This window comes from Amia ocellicauda, chromosome 22 (assembly GCF_036373705.1).
Source record: "Amia ocellicauda isolate fAmiCal2 chromosome 22, fAmiCal2.hap1, whole genome shotgun sequence".
NCBI classification, from domain to species: domain Eukaryota; kingdom Metazoa; phylum Chordata; class Actinopteri; order Amiiformes; family Amiidae; genus Amia; species Amia ocellicauda.
Window position 1 is genome coordinate 9,415,690 of NC_089871.1, and position 21,478 is coordinate 9,437,167.

Consider the following 21,478-nt stretch of genomic DNA (forward strand, 5'->3'; position numbering starts at 1 on the left):
AGTGGACAGGTCTGACACAGGGCATTATTGTAGCAGAGACAAAACAATGAGAAAAACATTAGCATGCAACTACAGATTGCTTTACTTGTCTTTGTTAACCAATAATACTGTTGCCACCCAGCTCTCCCTCATACCTTTAGCAGCTCCTCAGAGTTGGGACGGTCTTGGGGGATTTTCTGAAGGCAAGAGTCGACAAAGTTTCGAAAATAATCTGTCCTGGAGGGGGGAGAGCAAGGATGGACAAACGTCACAGCCCGACTTTTGCTACAGTTAAGACGACGCAGATATGTGCAAGAACATTTTACCATTTTGCAATGCAAAACTATACAATAAAAACAGTGTGGACAATGTGATGAGAGAGACGCACACTCACCATTCACTAGAATTCAGTGCTGGGGACTCATTCTGCGCTATGTGGTATAAGGCACTCATCGCATTCATATTGAACAGGGGAGGCTTCCTCTCCGCTGAAAACAGAAGAGAAACCAGGCTCAGTTCCCTGGCCTGGCGAGCCCCTCCCCCCACACACAGCACCCAGCTGGCCCGGACACCGCCTAGCCCAGTGCTCGTCAACTCCCGCCCGGCACGGCACCCGGCAGAGCGCCGCCTCTCCTCTCGGGTGCAACGCTAATGTTATCAAATCATGTTTTTTCTCAGAATAAAGCCCCGAAAGATGGTCTAGCCTCACACCTGTTATATTTCAGTGCACATTACCACATGGACAATTTAAAGCCATTGGTTTGATTTTGTTCCCTCCGTGGGGGGTAACGCTGGCGGATGTCTGTATGAATCATTACCATATGGAAATAGTTTCATAAAGACGAACAGCATGACCTCACCCAGATGGATGAGGGGGGGGCTTCGTTGGGGAATCCAGGGACGGATGTGACCAGACCCAGGGAAGGGAGGATTTATCCAAAAGATTTTCAATAAGACCCCAACTGTACTATATGCACAATAAGGGGGAGGGTTATCTACTCTATTGTGCACCAATGATGTAAAACTTACTGTTTCCAAGTAACAAGATATAACTTCATAAGCTTCATTCTATATTCTGCCACTGAATTTAGTTACGGGAAGAAAATAAATGCTACATGTTACAGAGCTGGGAAGGATGGAGTTGACAGCCACTGGCCTAGACAGACAGAGACAAAAAGACAGATAGACATAGCAGGTGGTAGAGATCAGGGGTGCCCTTGCGTGTGATGTGCAGCTATTGCCAACCCTGTTCTTAGCATAGCCTGATTGAGTGCATGGTTGGTTGTGCTTCACCCCTGTGACTGATATGCAAGGGCACAAATATATTTATATAACAGTCTTACAGGTGTTAAAGGAATGAAAAAAACAACATAGCTGGTGTAACTTAAAAGTAAAAACTTAAAATGATTCATAGCAAAGGGCAATTACATATCTAGTGCAGCAGAACAGTTTACGGTTGATGTGTTCCCTCAATAGTGAGAGAAGTCATGACTCACAGTCAGTGCCCCTTTCCAAAATAGTTTCACAGCGTCTACAGGGACAGCGCACAAGGCTGCAGGGTATAAATGGATGTGACTGCTGCGCTGTGAGAAATGCACTGTGCTCAGTTGTTGTTTTAGTATTCTACAAACACCAAGCCCTGATTTGTGTGTAAGAACTATTACATGGTTCTCAGATCTCAGAAGAGTTGTCAGATGACATTAATTGCTGTAGTAAAAATAAAATAAATCTAAATTTGGGACGATTGAGGGCACCCCTGCAACAGACAGAAAGACAGACAGGCAGACTGACAGACTGATTTGAAGAGAGAGAAAAAGGCAGGGCACTACCTCGGGCACAGTGACGTCTCTATTACACACACCCAGCTCTTTGCAGCCCCCATGCGAGACAGAGACCTCACCTAATTCAATGCATGTAATTCCAAGAGACCAGACATCCACCTTCCCATCATACTGCCCTTCATCCATGGCGAGTATCACCTCTGGGGCCATCCTGTGTGTGTGTGGGGTAGGGGGGGGGAAGAGAAAACACAAGGCGTAAACACAATAGCATTAATTACGGACAGTGCCAGCTCCCACTCACTCTCGCCCGCTGCAGGCATGTTTGTAGCAGGGGTCTGTCCGTCTCTGGAAGGACTGGGATGTGGATCTGCTTTCCCCTGGCCTGCTCTCTGTCAGACCACAACCAGGGCAGTGGGCCTAAGGCACTGTGGAATGAGGAAGTTGGCTCGGCGAAAAAACAAGTAGCCCCAAATGCCTCATTTTTAACCAGCGTGCAATAAACCCCCAATACAACCTGCTTTGTTGACGTTCACGTGCTCAGGACCCTTCAGACAGCAGAGCGCAGTAGTGTTACGCGAATATCAACAGACAGGCAGACTGAATGGAACAATCCAAGTTGGAAAAAGTTTGCAAACTGCAGAACTGAGAGGTTTCTCCTCTGATGTCAGAGCATATGATTAGAGTGTAAATTTCTGGTTTTATTATGTTTAAGAGTGAGCCTCTTGGCCAGGACCATGCCTGTAAAATCACAACTAGTTCTCAGCCAGCTCTGACTGACAGACAGACTGGACAAAGAGCTGGAGGCCACAGGTGGTGGCTTTTCAGGGTTTAGACACTCTTTCACTTTCCCTTACTAGCCAAGCAGTTCTGATTGCAGACCGGAAAACACATACAAAAAAAATATACATAAAAATAAAAATGCGATCAGGTCTGCCAAGACAACTAGAGAAACAAGCCTGGAATCGTGCTGGAGGAAAGTAGGTTAGACCGCATGAGTCAGCGGAGCGCGTCTTGTTTATTTCACAACCAGAGCTGGGAAAGTGTGGTTTCAATAAACTGACCATTACTCACTTGTCACAGGAGCCAATCACTAAACCAGCTGCTGTTAAGGTTTTGGTGTTAGAACGAGCAGAAAACCCAAAGTGAATGGCCACTGTGTTTAAAATATAAAAACAACAATACATTTGCCACCGTTTTATGTTAACTTTTTGTTATTTTTAAACTTCATTACAAATTCGCATTTCCAAAATCTTGACTATAGAGTAATGAAATTATTGTTTTCACTCTGTACACATTCAGCGATGATCTGTCCGGTTCTGTGCATCTTAAACAGATGCCACTTGCACTGGCCTTGAGCTGACTGACACACGTCAAAGACAGATATCAGTGTGGAGCTTGTGTTACTGATGCGAATTGCAGTGCCAGACAGTCCTAAAGGAACTCTCTATTTCAGCTGCCGTAAAACAAATTACTCTTTATTGTGCAACAAATCTGAATAATAATGTAGAGGGATGAAACCACACATTCAACTGCATTCAGAAGAAAATAACACATTGATATTAAATTCATAGGCATCATCAACATTTCAGCACAGAAGCAGCTCAGTTAGAAAACTTATGAAACACAATCTTTCTGCACAAATAACATGAATATGTTTTTGTGAAGGTGTAGCGAATCAGAGAGTGAATACCGGGGTGCTCCGCCACCCTGCGCTGCTCCCAGGCCCCTTACCAATATGGAGTCCCCACGAAGGAATTGGCAGGAGAGGCAATGGAGGCGGAGCCGAAGTCAGCGAGCTTCACCTGGCCCGGCTCTGTGAGGAGGATGTTCCCGGCCTTGATGTCCCTGTAACACACAGCGAAAAATATGATTGTTAACTCTGTTCTTCATATGTCTGGGATAGAGCACTGCACTGTTTATGCACTGCCTACACCCCACTCCCCTCACTCACCGGTGGATCATGTTGTGGGAATGAAGGTAGGCTAACCCCTGCAAAGCACCATGGGTAATAGCTGCTATCTCCACTTCCTGTAGAGGCTTTTTATGAACTGCAAAGAAAGGCAGAAAAAGCTACATTAACACCCAACAAGTCAAAAAAGACTAGCTGGTAAAAACACTTGAAGTGTAGCAAGTTGTTGGGTACACTGTGCACAGTCCATGGTCCCGAGTCCCATCTACAGCAGTGGAAAACAGGATCTCAAATGGAGGCTGACACTACTGACACCAGTATCCATATTTCAGTCAGTGGTTCCCATATTCCCATACTCTGACTGGGGTTAACTGAGGAATTTCCTCCTGAGCTGTATTTAGGAAGCCTGACCAAAGAATGCTTCAAGAAATGCTAAAGAAACTGAACAGACTTCCTGGTTAATTAAAACAAATAGACAAACAGCAAAAACAAACATAAAAGTGTCCCGGAAATATGCAGGAAAACTGGAACAGAAAACAAAGAGGAGAACAAAAAATATTAATAACTAGAACAAAACAAAGTGTAGAGCACACAATTTCACAGCTTACCCTCCAGCAAGTCTGATGCAGACCCCAAACAGTACTCCATGACCAGCTGCAGGGACAGAGCACAGAGACTCAATCAATCTCTATCACCATCCCGCCCCAACCCGCAGATACCCCTAACACACAATGTCAATATCACACAGTGAACCTTGTATTGTTTACTCTTCAGCAAAACACCTGCTGATTGAAACAGCCTACTTGGCAAGGGTTTATCCCATTTTCTAATGCGAATTAAAGGCTATCACTAGTAGTAATGAAGGTCATATTGAGTAAATAATTCAATTGAAGATTGAATATGATTGGCCCGAGTGACCAAAAGCTAGGGTGGAACACAAACTCACACAGGCACGAAGAAATCTAGCACACCCACCTGTGCTATGTCAGTGTATAGAAATAAGGCTCAGTCAAAAGTGCTGACTGAAATAGCATTTTTGCTTTGCTGGAGACACTCATGACTGTAGTCATAAAACACATTTGTGTCTGTAATAGGGCACCTGCAAATACAGCTGATGTGAAGAAAAATCAGACTACACCCAAAGAATAGCCATTTAGTGTGCATCACAACACACACAACCACCCTGTACACACACCAGAGTATAGACACCTTCAGAGCTCCTGTATGATGGAGACACTGTACCGATTCTCACAGCATTAAAACAATAACACTAGGCACCGTGTAAAGTGTTTAAGATTCCAGACAGCCCAGAGTTCATTGCTCTGGCCAGCGTCTGACATTGCCTAGTGCAATCAATCATCATCATCATCATCTACTCCCATTCTACCCACCAGAGGGCGATGTCTGCTCTGCCTTTTAGAGGAGAGCTACGTTTGTGTTTCAGTAATTGTGTGGTTAACAGAATTAAATAATATTCATATGGATTTAATCATGAAAATCAGAGAGAGAGAGAGAGAGAGAGAGAGAAATATACAGCAACATTCAGAGTGAGTGTATAGCAAGCCTCACCCAGGCCGTGTGCTCCCGCAGATAGCATCCTTTATACTCGATGCTGTTCGGGTGCTGTATTCTCTGCAGGAACTTCACTTCTTTGATTATGTCTTGCCACTTCTGTCAAAGCAAGAGAGAAGGAAAATGCCGTGGATTGACACACAGTGGTAAACAGAGCTGTATGGACAGGAGCTGAATGGTGAGCACTCTCTTCCCCGGATTAGCCCTAATCTGATTAGCACTAATCTGAAAGTTACAAGTAAGGTTAGTGCAACACTGCGCTTTACAGATTCCAACAGCTTAAATCTGATTTCACCTGACTTTGTGCGTGCTTGCTTTGTCTCTTTACATTAAACGACATGGGTCTGGTTTGTTGTTTTACAGGTCTGGGACAAATCCCACAACAGCGAACTGAACACTGAAGAAAATCCTTTGGAAGTCAAAAATCAGACTGAGATCAGGCCGCTGAGGAATAAAACACTTAAGACTGAGCGTGTGAGGAAGAAAGATAAAAAAATAACTTGTTACTTTATAGACATTCTTGAGAGGCAGGGACCCTGATCTCATTTAAGACGCACCTTGGCACACCTCATCCACACAGCTGAGCAGTGAAACTACAGTGCACTGACTGTGAGGCCTGCTACACTGAGAGGAGGGGATCTCCAGGGGGGATGGTCTGTACGTGGCCCAGAGAGCAGTGACCTGGCTGCCACCCCAGCCCTGCCACTCACCTCGTTGGACTGCTTCCCACTGTACGACATCTTCTTAATGGCCACCACCTCTGTGGTCCGCACGTCCCGGGCCTGGACAACACACAACACAAACAAGGGAATTACTTAATCAATAAAGGTAAAACATTATAATTCATACAGTGGCTTTTGTTTAACATAAATCTACATTGTTTTTTTAATTGAGTACATGAAGGTATGGAGAGAACAGTCACAAAACCAGAACAATTCATATCTGTTAGCAGAGCAAGCTTCAGCTCAACAGTTTAAAGGCAAGAGATACCATGGTAAATAGGTATATAATACATGGTTGCTCCAACACAGCAGGACCATTGGTATTTCTCCATGGGGGGATTGGGATGCTAAGCCCAACATCAACTTCATGTGCAGCACCCACTTTATGGAAGAGAGTTTTATGAATTCAATGATATTCAAGATGGGTGCTGTACAATTACAATTAAATAAGGATGCAGTACCATCAATTTATCCAGATGGTACCTGCAGGACCACAGCATCTTTCAGTAAAAAAAGTACTGGGACTCAATGTGCAGTAAGGGACATAGAGGCTATTCTACATTCTGTCTTGTGATTATTTAAATCCCCAATCTTCTACAGAAACGTCAACTTTTTTATTATTTTTCCAAATGTATTGTGAAAATGTCTGTTTCGCTGTTGATTTATGTAATCAGATTCAAATAGGCTACAAGTTGAGAATAAATAAGCTATTATTAGTACTGATATATAGGGAAGAAAGTTGTGCAATAACTAAGTCATAAAAAGGATACTTCTGGTTCTCATGTTTTCATAATGGGTTACAGTTTCCCGTGTTTTGTGTCTAATGCTCCACTTCTTTCACCTTGCTTCAATGCTTAAACTAAAGAAACGAGAGACACAAGCTATTTTGTACAGAATTCCCGAGCTGGGAGACGCACCTTTTTCTGTGATGTGCTAGTACTGTTACTCTGTAGGGTTACTAGCTGGCCCCACAATACCGGGACATTTTGACGCAGAACAAGATTTAAAATTAGCTGCTTAATTTAAATAAATTGACGTGTTAATTATCCCTACACCTTTGCTCAGATTAATCCGGTTGCTGAATGATGGTGCAACAAACAAGTCATTGTGATGATCAGTTCAACATCCTGCCTCCAAACAGCTGAGCAATGTTACTGATTGGGAGAGTAATTGCACATTATTGCAATTGACTACAGTATTAACAAAGTAAACAACTTTAATGGATTAGTGTCTGCATATGAACAAAGGACATATGATTAATAATGAAATACATGAAAATTAATATATTGTATCCATTATTATTATAATTATACCATTGTTTGCCGTGCATGATAATTAGGCACCATTATTAATTTGAGAGAAGGTGCAGGAGCTAATTATCAGGTTAATTTCTCTCAGTTAAGGAGTCTGCACCCTACCACATATTAATAAAATAAAATGTGTATATCCTGCGCTCCTGTATCTGGTGTCGGGGACTGTGGGGGTGAATTATCATCCACATCAATACTTTCACACAAAACATTGTTTATACCAGTGAATGTCCTGATTTGACATCGCACACTCACTATTCTGGGTAGAGGAATCAAAGTTTATTTTTATTTTCTTTAAACTGTATTCTTTCAATCTAATAAGCAATGGATGTGAATGAGACTTTCAGGACATATTTAGAAAGTATAGGTACACCCATTTATGTTAAAAAAAATTAAATAATGATGACACCAGCTTTAATGGAGGGTTTATATGGCAGGACTGCAACATTCATACATGATTTACCACTCGTTACCAGACTGAGCTTTGGGTTACCACTGTCACATAAATTTCACAATGAAGTGTCTGAACCAGCAGAAACGTTATTAATATTTACTATCAGGTTTGGCTTTGATATAGCAACAGTGACGGGATTTAAGGGCTGATTTGCGCAGAACTGCTCTCCACAAATATGTTGGCAGACTGCAGAAAACACACGTTTCAGCTTTCAGGACCAGATTATGACAATAGGGGTGGTGTGGTATTGAGAGCCACAAGGCAGCACGGAGAACGTTTTTTTAATGTAGAGCCACTTTGCATGCTGGTAGAAGGAGGGGAAAAAAATCAAAGTGGCTGGAATGGTTGGAGCCGTCAGCAGAGGCGCAGGAAACAGAGACCAAAGCGTCGGCAGTACGTACAAAGTAGACGGCCCCGAAGCTGCCATGGCCGATCTCTCGCAGGTCGGTGAAGAGCTTCTCTGGGTCTTCCTTGAAGAAGAGGTCGGCGATATCGGGGTCCTTCAGGCTCCCCGCACGGGCGGTGGCGGGCATGCTGCTCCCGGGCCGGGCTGGGCTGAGCCGGGCCGGGGACTATCTGGGTGTCCGACTGCGCTGCCGCCCCGACCGTTGGCTCATCTGCAGGATCGAGGCCTCGTACGCATGGGCACCTGAGGGGCGGAGAGGAAGAGAGGGGGTTAATGATCACAAGCAAATTACCAATAACTTCAGACTAGAACAGCCTCCCTCAACACCTCACAGGATCTCTAAAACACTCTCAAACATTGGTCACCTGCCCTGGAAACACAAGAGTAACCATCTCAGCAACTACACACCACCCTCACTCAGATTCAAATACAAGAAAGCAAGACACAGGGGGGGTGCTCCTAGTCACAGGCTCCAGCCTCTCACACTGCTCCTGTATGTGAAGGTGCCCCGTCTCAGCAAATTACAAATCATGACCACAAGAAGGAGGGGGGAGAAAAAAAAAAACTGCCCTAAGATATCATGATCACGTTTTTCATTAATCCCCCCATCCTGACAAAGCAGCGCTGTCCACATACAAACACACGCGCACGCACTCAGACAATGGACAATGGCGCGTGGGTGCCGGGGACGCAGTGCTGGGCCCAGTGGGCTGCCGTAGGCGCTGTGTGGCGTGTGGTGCTGGGGCCAGGCCCTGGCCGCTCTGCCCTGCGCTGCTCTGCCCTGAAGCCTTGCCCGGGGATGACCAGCGATGAGCTCACACTCCCACAAAAAGGGCATTGTCTACCGGCCTGGCCAACTGCAGCCCAGCCCTCCGACACTGAGCTGTGCATCTGTTCAGCAGAGAGAGGGAGGGAGGGTACATAGAAGAAGGGCTGGGCTGGTGACTGGTGGTGGTAGGATTTGTTCTTTGCTTCGTAAACTGATACTTTGTGACTATTTAGATTTGGCTGCTGATATTACATCAGTCTTGTGACTTTCCAGGGAAAGCCAGACTGAAGACACAGGTGCACCAAATCACAGTCATGGAGTGCAAGGGCAAGACTTATCCATGCCACTGCCAATGAGGGTGAGTGAGCTCAATTACTCTCCAGCTAGCAGTGCTCATCTAAGAAAAACTATTAATCTTTTAGGTTCAGAAGCAGACATTTTATTTACTTTATTTTGGGGGGAGGGGGGTTAAGTAGAAGAGTGCATTGGGCACTTCAGCTTTCAGGAAAGAAGGCGATACAAAGGTGGCTGCAGAAAGAAAATGAAAGCTATGTATAAGCAGATAAGACTGAGATAACGGCCATAAACCTCCCCTCCTCAGCCCCGGTATGCATACAGGATCTGAACTGGCTCAGATGGACTGTGCAGCTGAGTCCCTCTGCCCCCCCAGACAGGAAGTGTGCAGGAGCCACAGTGGGGCTGCTGCCAAAACAACACAATGCTAAGAGAGGGACAAGGGATGGAGCCTGTGAGTGTGGGTCATGTTGGACTGCTACATATGCTAAGCTTTAGATCTACATACATACATGTCACCAGTGTCTCCAGTTACTGAAGTTTATTTCTTGTGTAAAAAGGGGGAAGCCAGACAAGCTTTATGACAGCAAAGCATACAGGACTACATAGTACTGACTGGATCCGACAGTGCTGTGACATCACCAGGAATCCAGGACTGTCCTTTGTGTCCAACTTCAGCATGTGTGTGTGTGCGCGCGCACGTGTGCGTCTGTGTCTGTCTGGACGACAAAGCAGCCAGACGGAGTTCTGCAACATTTCGCAAGCTGTGTATGTTCGGTTTCTTTTCTCTAATCATGGTCCCACACACTTCCAGGATGCAGCTACACTCCTATGAGCATTATAACCAGCACCAGGGATATCATGAAACAGACATCTCCCAGCAATGCATCCTTAACTATGCCCAACGCAGCCATTTGAATGACTTCACTGCATTACTGTGGTGCCGTTTACATACACTCTACGGTCCACTGGTTGTATAGCGCCCTGTGTTGTTTTGTGTTAGGCTCGGGGTGTAACAGGTAAACAAAGAGGAGCAAGCAGTGATCAGGTCAGGTGTGAACGCGATGTGAAAACAAGTAGGATCCGGGCAGAGCAGCAGGTGGGGAGGGGTGGAGCTGCTGTCCAGACAGGTGTCAGGTGGCGGCAGGTGCAAGCTGTATAGCAGCAGCCTCTCGCATGGCTACACCCGCTGTGTCAACTGAAACACCAGCCACAACTCTAGGCCTTTCTTAGACTTACGTTGTTTTTGATTGTACAGTTTAACAATTAAAAAATACATACCGCCTGCCTGCCTGCCTGCCTGCCCCTCTATCTCTCTCTCTCTCTCTCTCTCTCTCTCTAGCAGCTTCAAGTGGCATTACACTGCACAGATGCAAGCTAATGTTGTGAAAGGGATCGGATTGCATTGGATTTAAAGCTATTAAGTTTAAAGAACTCGGCAGAAGCTGAGCAATGCAAAGAAATCACACCCGGGTTATTCCAAATGAGCAACACAAGGCTACATTTTCCCAGAATCCCTACTACTTGCCCTTTAAATCCCCTTTCTCCAGTAGATAAGAGGATTTTTATGGAAACAAACAGAGCTGTAGTTCTGCCCATGTTATTGAAGTATGCTTAAGGGCAGCGAGTGTAAATGAACTGTAGATCCAAAACAATACTACTTGATTCCTCCCAGCCATGACCACTTAAGACTAAGCAGCCTAATAGTTATAGTTTCGCTCCTCCAGTCTTGGCAATCAAGAGAAAGCAGACAAAACAACCAACACCTAGTGAAAACAGGACACACTTGTTGTTTCATCGTAAACAGAGTAAACCTGTTTGTGAGTTTGCACCTTGCACACCTGCCTTCAGATTGTTCTGATCACTGGTTGGTTCTTTGTTTCACCCCTCCAAGAAGCCCAATGCCAGGGAATGAAACACACATGAGAAATGAGAGGGGACAAATAAAATCCTACGTATGAATATCCTCCTAGAACATCAGAGAACTACACTGCGCTTTCATTTCTGTATTTTTCCAGGCCCCTCACTGCCTAATTTAATTCATCCCGAGTGTACAGTAGGTGTCAAATCCTGCCCTTCCAGTTCACTACAGTCTTTAATCAGTATCTCATAGAGAAAAGGGACTTTCATTAAATATATGGGACATTTTTATGAGCCCCAAATTATCTTCTATTAAACTATTCACATGGCACGAGTCTACCGAGACGTCAGCATTTCGCTCAGGAGCAGAGACAGGATACAGGAAGAAAAACATGCAATAAACATTGATAACTGAATTCCATCAATACATACAACTTGATGATGGAGTTGGCATACAAAATGTGTGCATTTGTAATTGTCTAGTAGGTGAGTGTTGTTCGGTTTCACTGTGCATAAAATTGCAATGCATAGTTAGCGGTTTTATTCCCCCGGAGCGTGTTTGTTGTAAGTATGGCTATATTATCAAATCATCACAAGAAAGCCAAACACCGTAATGACAGCTGCAGCGAGCCACGGTGAATCGGGCAGAGGCAGAGATAGGAAGCAGGTTATTTCAGGCAAGGCGCAAGTTAATCAACCAGCTTCCTCCTCTCCTTTCTCCCTCTTTCCCTGTGTCAGCATGAACAGACCTGCGTGGGGTAGCATGTGTGGGGTTGACGCAGGGAGCCTGCCAGGGGTTACGCAATATTAATTACACGCTGCTTTAAACACTGCGGTAATGGCATGAGGACTGCAGACACACAACCAGCTCGGAGAGGGAGGGGACAGACGGACGGAGGGGGTTGATGACAGAGGACAGAACAAGAGCGGACAGAAGGGGGTAGATGGATGAAAAAGGTAGGGAAGGGGGAGAGGGAGAGAGAGAGAGAGAGAGAGACGGGCTGTACTGGGTAGTGTCCTACTGTACACTTGCATGGTCCCTAAATTAACATTCAATGTAGCGTTTTCAGTCTGTACTGCATATGAAAAAACAAATGACAATATATTTAAAAAAAAAGAACAGGAAGGGGAGAGAGCAGAGAAAGTTGGAGCAAATGCACTGGGAAATATGAACAGAGAGGGAGGAGGACTGACTAGAAAGAGAGATCCATCAACAGCCTAATCTTAAGATCATCCACCATATGAACCTTCAGTATAATTAGCGACAGAGACGGCAGAGTGAACTGAATACAGCAGAAGGGCACACAGCTCAGTGTAAGAACTCACTCCCAATTCATAGCACCTGCGGCGTTCACGCTAGAACTGTGGTGCCAAAACACGGTCCTGGAGAGTTGTGTCAGTCACCCTAAATCGCTAATTTCGACTCCACATACAAGTTATTGTTCAATTAAGCAATTAACTTGTTCAACTAATGGAATTCTGGTCATTGAGGGCTGAAAAGAGTAGTTCATTTTTTTTTTTTATAACAAATCTCCACACAACTTAATTTCACAAAACACCTGCTTAATTGATCACATTGAAATGGTTCAATGTGTTAAGAAATTGATAATGTAAGGTTACCTACAGACATGGCTGGAAGTATTAGTACCCTTGCATTTTATTCAAATAATGCACCATTTGTCCTGAAAATTGTAAGAGATTTTGTCATCCATACATGCATGTGTTTGGTTTGCAGTGGAACAAAGCAAAACAACTGAAAATAACTGAATTCTTGCTTATTCTATAAAATGCATTGTAAAATGTCCTGGGCAATATTATTGATACCCTTTAGAATTTCTAAGAAATAACTGTATTGTAGGGATAGAGCAGACCACTCTCTTAATTAGTATCACAGGTGTCTTCAATCGCATTATCACTCATTCAGCCCGTTAAAATGGAAACGTACCTCAAAAAGCACCCAAGAATGGATGAGAAGAAAACATTGGACCGTTCATCTTCTATGAGAGCAGATCTAAATCCCATTGAACATCTGTGGAAAGAGCTATAACTCGCAGTTGGGAAAAGGCACCCATCAAACCTGAGAGAACTGGAGCGGTTTGCTCAAGAATAGTGGGCCAATAGTGGGTACCAATACTTTCAGCCACGTCTCTATAAGAATCGTTGGATAGGGGCCCTTGAGGACTGGGTTTGGGTAGCACTGCTCTAGAAAAATGAGCCATGGCTATGGAAATACTGACAAATGTACACTTTGGTGAGATTCGATCTTTAAAGGAGGAACAAGGAGCTAGCAAGGAGAGACAAGCCTTACTGCTTAACTGGGCAAAGAGGAGAAGGAGGATTGAAAAAAAAATTATATATATAGATATATATATCTATATCTATATATATATCTATATCTATATCTATATATATATATATATATATATATAGATATAGATATAGATATAGTGATGAGGGGGGAAAAGAAAATCCCATAACACCTCAAGTAACAGAGCTGGTAAATTAATCCTAGCTTGCAAATGGGAGAAATAATGGAAGACTGTAATACAATTATACATGTAATACAATTAGTATATAACAGAAAAAATGAAATAGGGGAAAAAAAGGAAACTTTCCTAGGATTAATTAGCAAAAGGCATTTCCACTGCCACAATAAAAGAGTAAAAAGAGAATATTAAAATCAAGAAAATGATGCTGTCTGGCACAGCAAAGGTTCCCAGATACCAATACACCAGGCTTGTTCTTAAGGCTCCCTGTGAATCAGCAGATGAAGCATGGCTTGTAACTTCTCACACACATCCACCAATTGCATGGTCACACTCCCTCCATGCCTGCTATACATATCATGTGTTAATCACCTTGGCCTGAATAGCTACTTACAAATGCTCAAGAAAGGAAAGTGAAAAGTCACCTCCACAAACAGCCAGACAGCAGTGAGGCCTTCCCGATTGAAACGGGTGCTGGCAGCCACGTCGTCTCGATTGATATTGTGAAAAAGCACACAAGAATAAACAATTGGTAACATGATACAGGGGATGGTGTGCGAGTGTCCCTATGTGCGACTCCTACAACTTTCACATCCAGTCTCCAGCCTAGCTTCTTAAGAACCTGAATCTCTGGGGCTCGACTCATGACTGGAAGAAACTCAGGCCACAGTTCTCTCTCCATCGCTCTGGCTCATTCAGTACTGTATTGCCGGAAGTGGTTCACATTCCAACAACTATGAATCCCACCCCCCCAGGAGGAGAGTAGCGTGAAGTGCAGAAGGAAAAGACCCAGACACAGCCTTCTGACTCCCAGCTGACTGTGCTCTGTCAGGGCTGCTGTGTAGAGTGTGTGATTCAGTGGCCCAGCCCTGAAAGCAGTGCAATTGTTGTGATACAGCTGGTTATACAACAGTCCCTGCGCTCTCTCCCGGGGCGCAGGTCATGGTGTTCGAGTCATTTTAGGGAGGCGCTAGAGACACATGACCTGCCAGGCACAAAGGCACAAAGCACAACGCAGACAACACCACCAGCTCCCTAGACACCCAACCATACCTCTCACTGCTGCTGCTAGGCATTGAGCTACTGAACACACTGCAGCCCAGCACAGAGACACTGAGCTACTGAACTCACGGCAGCCCGGCACAGAGACACTAAGCTACTGAACAAACGGCAACCCAGCACAGAGACAGATCTACTGAACACATGGCAGCCCAGCACAGAGACACCGAGCTACTGAACACACTGCAGCCCTGGGGGATACACTTTTCCAGCATGCTAGAGCCAGTCATTCCTCCTAAACACTTTTCAAATCACTCCCTATTATCCAGGTTCAATTATTAAAATACTATGCTTCATCATAGGCATAAATGCAGAAAACATACACTCCGAATTTTGCACTTGGAATAAAACCAACAAAAAAAATTATCTTGATTTAAAAGTACAGACATTTTATCTATAAAAATAAATGATGAATTAATGTCTAGCTTGTCCCCGTCCCATCTGTCTCAGTCTACTCTACAGAGCAGCCTTCTAATAGTAGGCGATTATTCCGAGGGTGCTGACTTTGGTGCTATTGCAATACTGTTTGCATTTAGCTGTGCTATTTATAGGAACATACAAACCCCCTCTGCCTTTCCACGGATGTGCCTGCATGGCTACACTCTCAGCTGAGCCTGGAATCTGGGTCAGTGGCTTCCTCGTTTAAGGTGAGCAACACCCTACACATCAGCACATCATCCGCAAGAAACAGGAATGTGTGAAACGTGGCACGTGTCATGCGTCAACACAAACGGCAAGGTGAGGAATAGAGAAGGTGTTTTTTTTGGTTTTGTTTTGACTACATGGCACTTAACCTGAAATAATGGCACCATGTTTTATGTCAGGTAGCAAAAAGCAAGTCATTATTGATTTTACTTCCTCAGAGAGATGTTAATCTCTTGTAGCACACAGCTAAGGAACTTGTTTAAAAATAATTATGTTCTGAACTAAATCAAAATAAATCTAAAACCCATTTTCTACAGATTGAGAGGCCTTAAGAGAGAACGCCTCTGCTGTACACAATAATGTACATTATAAAGAAACAAACAAATTCTCTGCCCTAGTGAAAAGCCTGTGGTTACAACCTATAAAGTTATGCACACATGACAAACCAAGACTCCACCTGCTTGGTATACACTTGCTTTAGAGGCATCAGTGCATGGAGCGAGGAGAGAGAGAGAGAGAGAGAGAGAGAGAGAGAGAGAGAGAGAGATGGGGGGGTGTACAACACCAAAAAAAACAAGGAAAAAGCAGAAGAGAAAGCAGCAGCACACAAACACAAAGAGCTTTAACCCTGTCGGGGACCCCAGTGAAACACTGCACTGGAGTCATGAGGCTCCAGCTGACTTCAGAGAGCTATAAATAGAGAGGCCAACCGCAGAGCTGGGTGGGAGAGCTGCTGCAGTGCTGGCTGTCGGGACAGGCCTCCACACGCAGGCCTGGGAACCCAAATTAAAGGGCCCTTGCCACAGCCACAACCACGAGTACTGGGGCACAGACTAAATTAAACCTTCCAAGTGTACCCAAAAAGCACCGCGAAGAGGACGTATGAAAGATAATACATCAGCTGAGGACATGGCATCTCGTGCAGCTCGAGTGTGAAAACCGCAAAGCAAAGCGGAGGGGTACAACAATTCGCACATAACGATAAGCACTCAAATCTTATCAAGAGCTTTTGTTCCAATTGTGGGTGAACTCTGCCTGATTGTCATATGTACAAACTTTAAAACATGCTCCAAGAGAAAATTAGCTTTATTTATATTTTGATTAATGTTGCATTCAACCTCCTGCAGTTCCCCAGTCTGACACTGTAGTGCTCTATGGTCCAGTTTGTTTTTACAAATACTCTCTGAAGCCTGGTTGTTGTATGTCAAATAACTTATAACCTAAAAAACAAACACTTCCACTAAAAATGCCACCCTCCTTACACAATGCAGCTTCTGCTTCTTCTAAGACAAGTAATGCAAAAGGAAAAAGGGAAGTGTGTACTGATAGGCACGACAGACTACCAGCAGACTGAGATTCCACTGCGTGCTGGGCCCGCTGCTCAGACAGACATGGGTTGACATTGTGTGCGCTGTACCTGTTCTGCAATGTTGTCATTGTGCCCAGCCTGTTCCGTGGATTACATACACTCTGATTGTGCTGCACCTGCTGAGCTCATCGGGCTACACTTCCTTTCCACTTGCCCTACTCTGTGGCTGGACACTCAACAGGAACAAGGGCTGGACCTCCTCTAGTCTACAGTGAACATTTGAATTAGACACAAGGCAGCTGTCCTGTGAACGAATGGACAGACAGAGACAGAGACAGAGACCTGTTTCTGTTCTGACAGACATACACAACCCCCTTTTGCCAATGCAGGACCTGCTCAGTGGACAGAAAGGCAGCTGCCCATTTCCAGTGCGTTTCCTGCCCAGCAGTTACAAAGAGCTCCAATACTCCCTTTACTACACTGTGACATGATGGGTCCCAGTTTAAACCTCACAAGCACAGCAGTAGGCAGGCACTGCAGACTCATAGTAGCCCTCTTCACTGGCCTGGCTTGCTTCTGTTCCAGTGCCCTGCCTGCCGTGATGAATATAGGATTCCGGTCTCAAGTGATGTCAAGTCTATTCCCTGGAGAAAAGCCATTTATAATTCACATCCTTGCTTTGGCATGATGTAATAGCTGGCTGTCTCCACAGCAACAGCCTCCTATCATCTGTGCATGATGAGTGACAGGAGAGTCTCCTCTCCTTAGCCACCCTTCCCACCCCTCCCCCTCTGCCCCTGCACAACCTGAACAGCAGGCATGAGAGCGACAGTACGGAAACGGAACATAGCCCTCACCAACGTCGCACACCGATTTCCTTCTTTCCTTAGGAACAGGGCTACGATTAGATGGACTAGATTGTCTTTAGCACCAGTCAGCCCGAATTGTTACACCAGTTGTTCTTGTCTTACAGAGCTGCCCGGTTTAAATACATTTCTTTGCTTTATTTTTTGCTTATAACAGTTTATGGTTCCACTTGTGAAAAGCTGTTTACATCTGTGCCCTCCCCCCTCCCTCACCGCACAGCCTCCATGGACTGTGTGTGACTCGCCCTGACTGCATTCAGTTCAGACCATTTCCTGAGACGCGATCTCACTATTCCAGCAAAAACAACCTCGGAATCCTTCGTGCACAGGAAATGACACTGCCGATGGGATGATTTTAACCCCTGGGTTAACGTGCTTCAATAATGGGCCTACAAGGCATACTGATGATGTCTGGGATGTGGTTTTAGCTTCAGAATGGCAAGTGACTAGAGAAACCCATTTTTTGATTACCCAGATTGAGTTGTCAGGGAGGGGGTTGTAGGGACACTGACTGAGCTGATTAACACTTCAATCTGAAGAGCAGCTGTGAGAATCTGTATTGATTAAGAAACCCTTTGTAGAGAGAAGGAACAATGAATGAATTCACCTGGCATGAGAGGAGAGGAATCCTTCACCCATACCCGTTTCTCCATTGAAGTCCTCAGCCCTAATGGCATGCAAACCGTTCGTTTTTTTTTTTTTTTTAATTAAAATTGTAGTTTTTACTTTGGAATGAAATTACAAAATTGATTAAATACACTCTGCCCAGTCAACAATCATTCCTAACTCCTCTTACTAAAGTGCACAGGTCTGCCAAGCTGAATAAACAGGCATCTGCACAACAGCAGCACAATAGTGCAGAATGGAGAGCAAACCAAAACACAACAAGAAATGAATGAAACAACAGGAAAACGCACATGACTGCAAATTACTGCTTTAACTGCCTGAATAAGCAGACTGCTGCTAATCTGGCTGGCAACAATACCTGCTTCCTCAGCAAAGCTTTTGGTTTAATGCAAGCACAGGTATCATGCTTTAATCTCAATTATATCTCGATGGCAGTGAAAGCCACAAGATGAACGGCTATAAACGGGTCCTTAATCTCTGATAACCTCCCAGAGACCTCAATGCTGTTAATACCCATGCACAGCACATGCAGAACCACAGGGCACAGACTCAGCTTGAGAAAAATTAAATATTAATAGTAAACAAATCCAAAAAGCAAAACAAAGACTGTTTCAGACTTTAAATCAAACAGACACGAAACTCTACAGGAAACAATTCCTAATTGGGGTTAAGGGCAAAAGAAAATCATAATTTCTGTAACAAACAATTAATGAGTCAACCCTTAATTGGAGTCACAGTGGTAGCAGGTTTGCATAATTAAGGTCACTCTCCTGCTCGAGTCTCACAGTCTGTAGTGAATTGTTAAGCATCTGGAATCATGACTTAACTCCAAGGGCTGCAGGTGATAGTTCTGTTTCAATGACGGCTGTTCTCCTGCGATCCCATGCTGCTAAAGGGCCCCGATTGCAGCGCTGGGTGTTGCTCTCGCCCCCAACAGACAGGCCCGTCCAGAGAACAGTGAGGGGATTGTTGTGTGGCTGTGAGGGCAGGGCAGGGTAGGCATGGCTTCTCCACACTCTCAGCCATAGGACCTATTTTGTTACTCAGGCTCAGTTTAATACTTTCTCCTACTGCAATGTTTTTGTTTGGGACTCCTAAAGCACCAGGACATTTGTTACATAAGAAAAACAACATCGAAAGAAGCAACAAATTTGTATTTATAAGAAAAGTACTATGGAAATGCAAATGGTCTTTTTGAAATTCGATTCTGGACTGTTGCAGGTCAACACAGCACAGCTAACTGTAGTCAGCGTACCCACACTGGGCAGTATTCTCAACATCTCACCTTACTGAACACACAGGTCTTAACAGCATACTACAATCTTACCGTCCGATTAACCATCCGCGCTGACCTACACAAGTCGGGCAGGCTTTAGGGAGCAGACAAGCCCTCCTGTCACAGTGGCTGCTCACTAACCACCTACACTGAATGGAAACCCCAAAGCGTCTGCTACAGGAGCTGCTGCTCAGAGCGCCCCAATACAGACTTCAAACGGTCTCTGCACTAGATCAAACTCAAGCCATGTTCGTTTTTTCCTTCTTGCCCCTTCCATTATAAAACAGTATTGCAGAAGGTTTACTCTGTACAAAATGCATGAAAAGTTTAGTGATGCAGTTTATTGTGCTTCCTCATAGCCTTGGATCAATAAAAAAACGGTTTTCATTTTCTTTATTTAAAGTTCTTCACTCCAGTTTGCAGATGCTTTCTCCTTGTTTTGCACGGTTACGGAAACATGACAAACTGATGCCTCGGTCATAAGACTGCCCGTTTCCGAGGAATGGATTTGAAAATCGGACTACAGCGGTGAGCAGAGGGAACATCAGCAACCCACTTTCGACTCTTCATTCATGGCAAGATCAGAACACTCTGGCAACATCCTGGTAAAGGCAGAATATAAAAACACTCATCAAGTGGAGGTCAGATCAGGAGAGATAATTTAAACTAGCATTAAGGTTATTCAAGCCTGTTTGCCACGCTTTTCTCTCCTTCAATGGGGACCACATGGTGAAGGTACTCTCCAGTGTTAGGAGACAGACAAGTGACTCTTCATAAAGTGTCTGCAGTTTCAGTTAATTTTTTGTCACCAAGTTAAAAAGCTGGAGCTACAGTGCAAGCCCACTTAAGATTAAGCCAATAGCTCTTCTGCACTCATGGTATAAACATCAGCTCTGTCATGACCTGAGCCTCAGCCATAAATTATGCACAACGCCATGGTACCAGATATTGGTGTGCTTGTGCCTGATCCATTTTGTGCTTGGCATTTTGTTGCCAAGTCATTCTATCCTTTCATCTGTAAGTCACCAAGTTTCCTTTCACACGGTATAGTACACAGTCCTGCTATATCCAGGACTGGGGCCGTGAATGTGAAACCATCCAGGAGAGAATTAACCGAGCCACTTGAAAACTAACTAAAATACTAAATTCCTGGACGGAGACACCTGCAGTCAGCTCAGGCTTGGTCACCATTACTACCCATGTGCAGCGCTGCCCTGCTGATGGAGGGGCTTCACTCTACCTATACAAAGAGCCAAACTGGTACTTTTCAATTTGCATTAATTATTTTGGGTATGAGAAAACCCTGGAGATGCCCAATGCTGTTAAAAGCCCCAAGAGCTCCCTGGCTATCCAACAGGAATTGTTTTATGGACTTAGTTGTATACATTTAGTTCACTTTAAAGACATGTCAAAAGTAGACCAATTAAAAAATTAACCATAATCTATAATGATAATACTACTTTACATCCACTCCCGCAACCTGCAGGATAAGCTAGTTGCCTTGAACCCACAATTCACTCACACCAGTGCTTACTGACATCCAGTGAACTACAGGTGACCCAAAAAGGTTAGATCCCACAACGAAGCAATCATTTCAAACTCTGTTCAGCCTCCTATAACTGATGTGAAAATGCTGAAGCCAGGCCAGTCAATAGAGCAGCAGGGTACTGACAGGGCTGCCACTCAAGAAAACACAGCGGTATGCAGTGGAGTAGAAGAAAGGCAGTTCTGACATTCTTCTTGCATGCTCTCACAGAGTATTTCAGTTCACTTCCGGCCTGCATGGCTACAGCTAAATGGTGTTGTAGAGAAGCATGTTATTCTAGCAGCTTGTGACCAAGAGAAGAGAAAGGCAGAGTCTCTCGAGATGGGTATTCGCTTGGTCTGGAGACCTTTCCTAAAGAACAAATTCTGGTCCTAGCTGCCCTTTAGTAGTGCTAGCTTCACACGTGAGGACGCTGGTAGGTTTTTGCCAAACTTTCATAAGACCTGCAGTGCCCGAGAGCACACGGTGGTGGCACATCTGGTTTAGGGACCGATGTTGCAACCGTGCTGTTCCTCCTATCGGGGCTGGAGACAATTCCACTCCAGCCGACCAGCAAACCTGCTTGTAGATCACAGCTCGGCCCCTGCACATAAGTACTGTAAAGGCAT

At 44.5% G+C, this 21,478-nt stretch overlaps 1 protein-coding gene across 1 annotated transcript in view; it reads right to left on the reverse strand.

Moving 5' to 3' along the window:
- Window positions 1-21,478, reverse strand: part of taok1a (TAO kinase 1a) — a 38,979-nt gene that overhangs the window by 12,908 nt on the left and 4,593 nt on the right. Inside the window, exons 2-10 of the mRNA XM_066695952.1 lie at window positions 8,129-8,376; window positions 5,952-6,023; window positions 5,239-5,340; window positions 4,278-4,323; window positions 3,712-3,808; window positions 3,492-3,605; window positions 1,880-1,971; window positions 374-467; window positions 135-216 (exon numbers count right to left, since the gene is read on the reverse strand). Of these exons, the coding sequence (XP_066552049.1) occupies window positions 135-216; window positions 374-467; window positions 1,880-1,971; window positions 3,492-3,605; window positions 3,712-3,808; window positions 4,278-4,323; window positions 5,239-5,340; window positions 5,952-6,023; window positions 8,129-8,260 (831 nt within the window). The 5' untranslated portion in view covers window positions 8,261-8,376. The remainder of the gene's footprint in view (window positions 1-134; window positions 217-373; window positions 468-1,879; window positions 1,972-3,491; window positions 3,606-3,711; window positions 3,809-4,277; window positions 4,324-5,238; window positions 5,341-5,951; window positions 6,024-8,128; window positions 8,377-21,478) is intronic.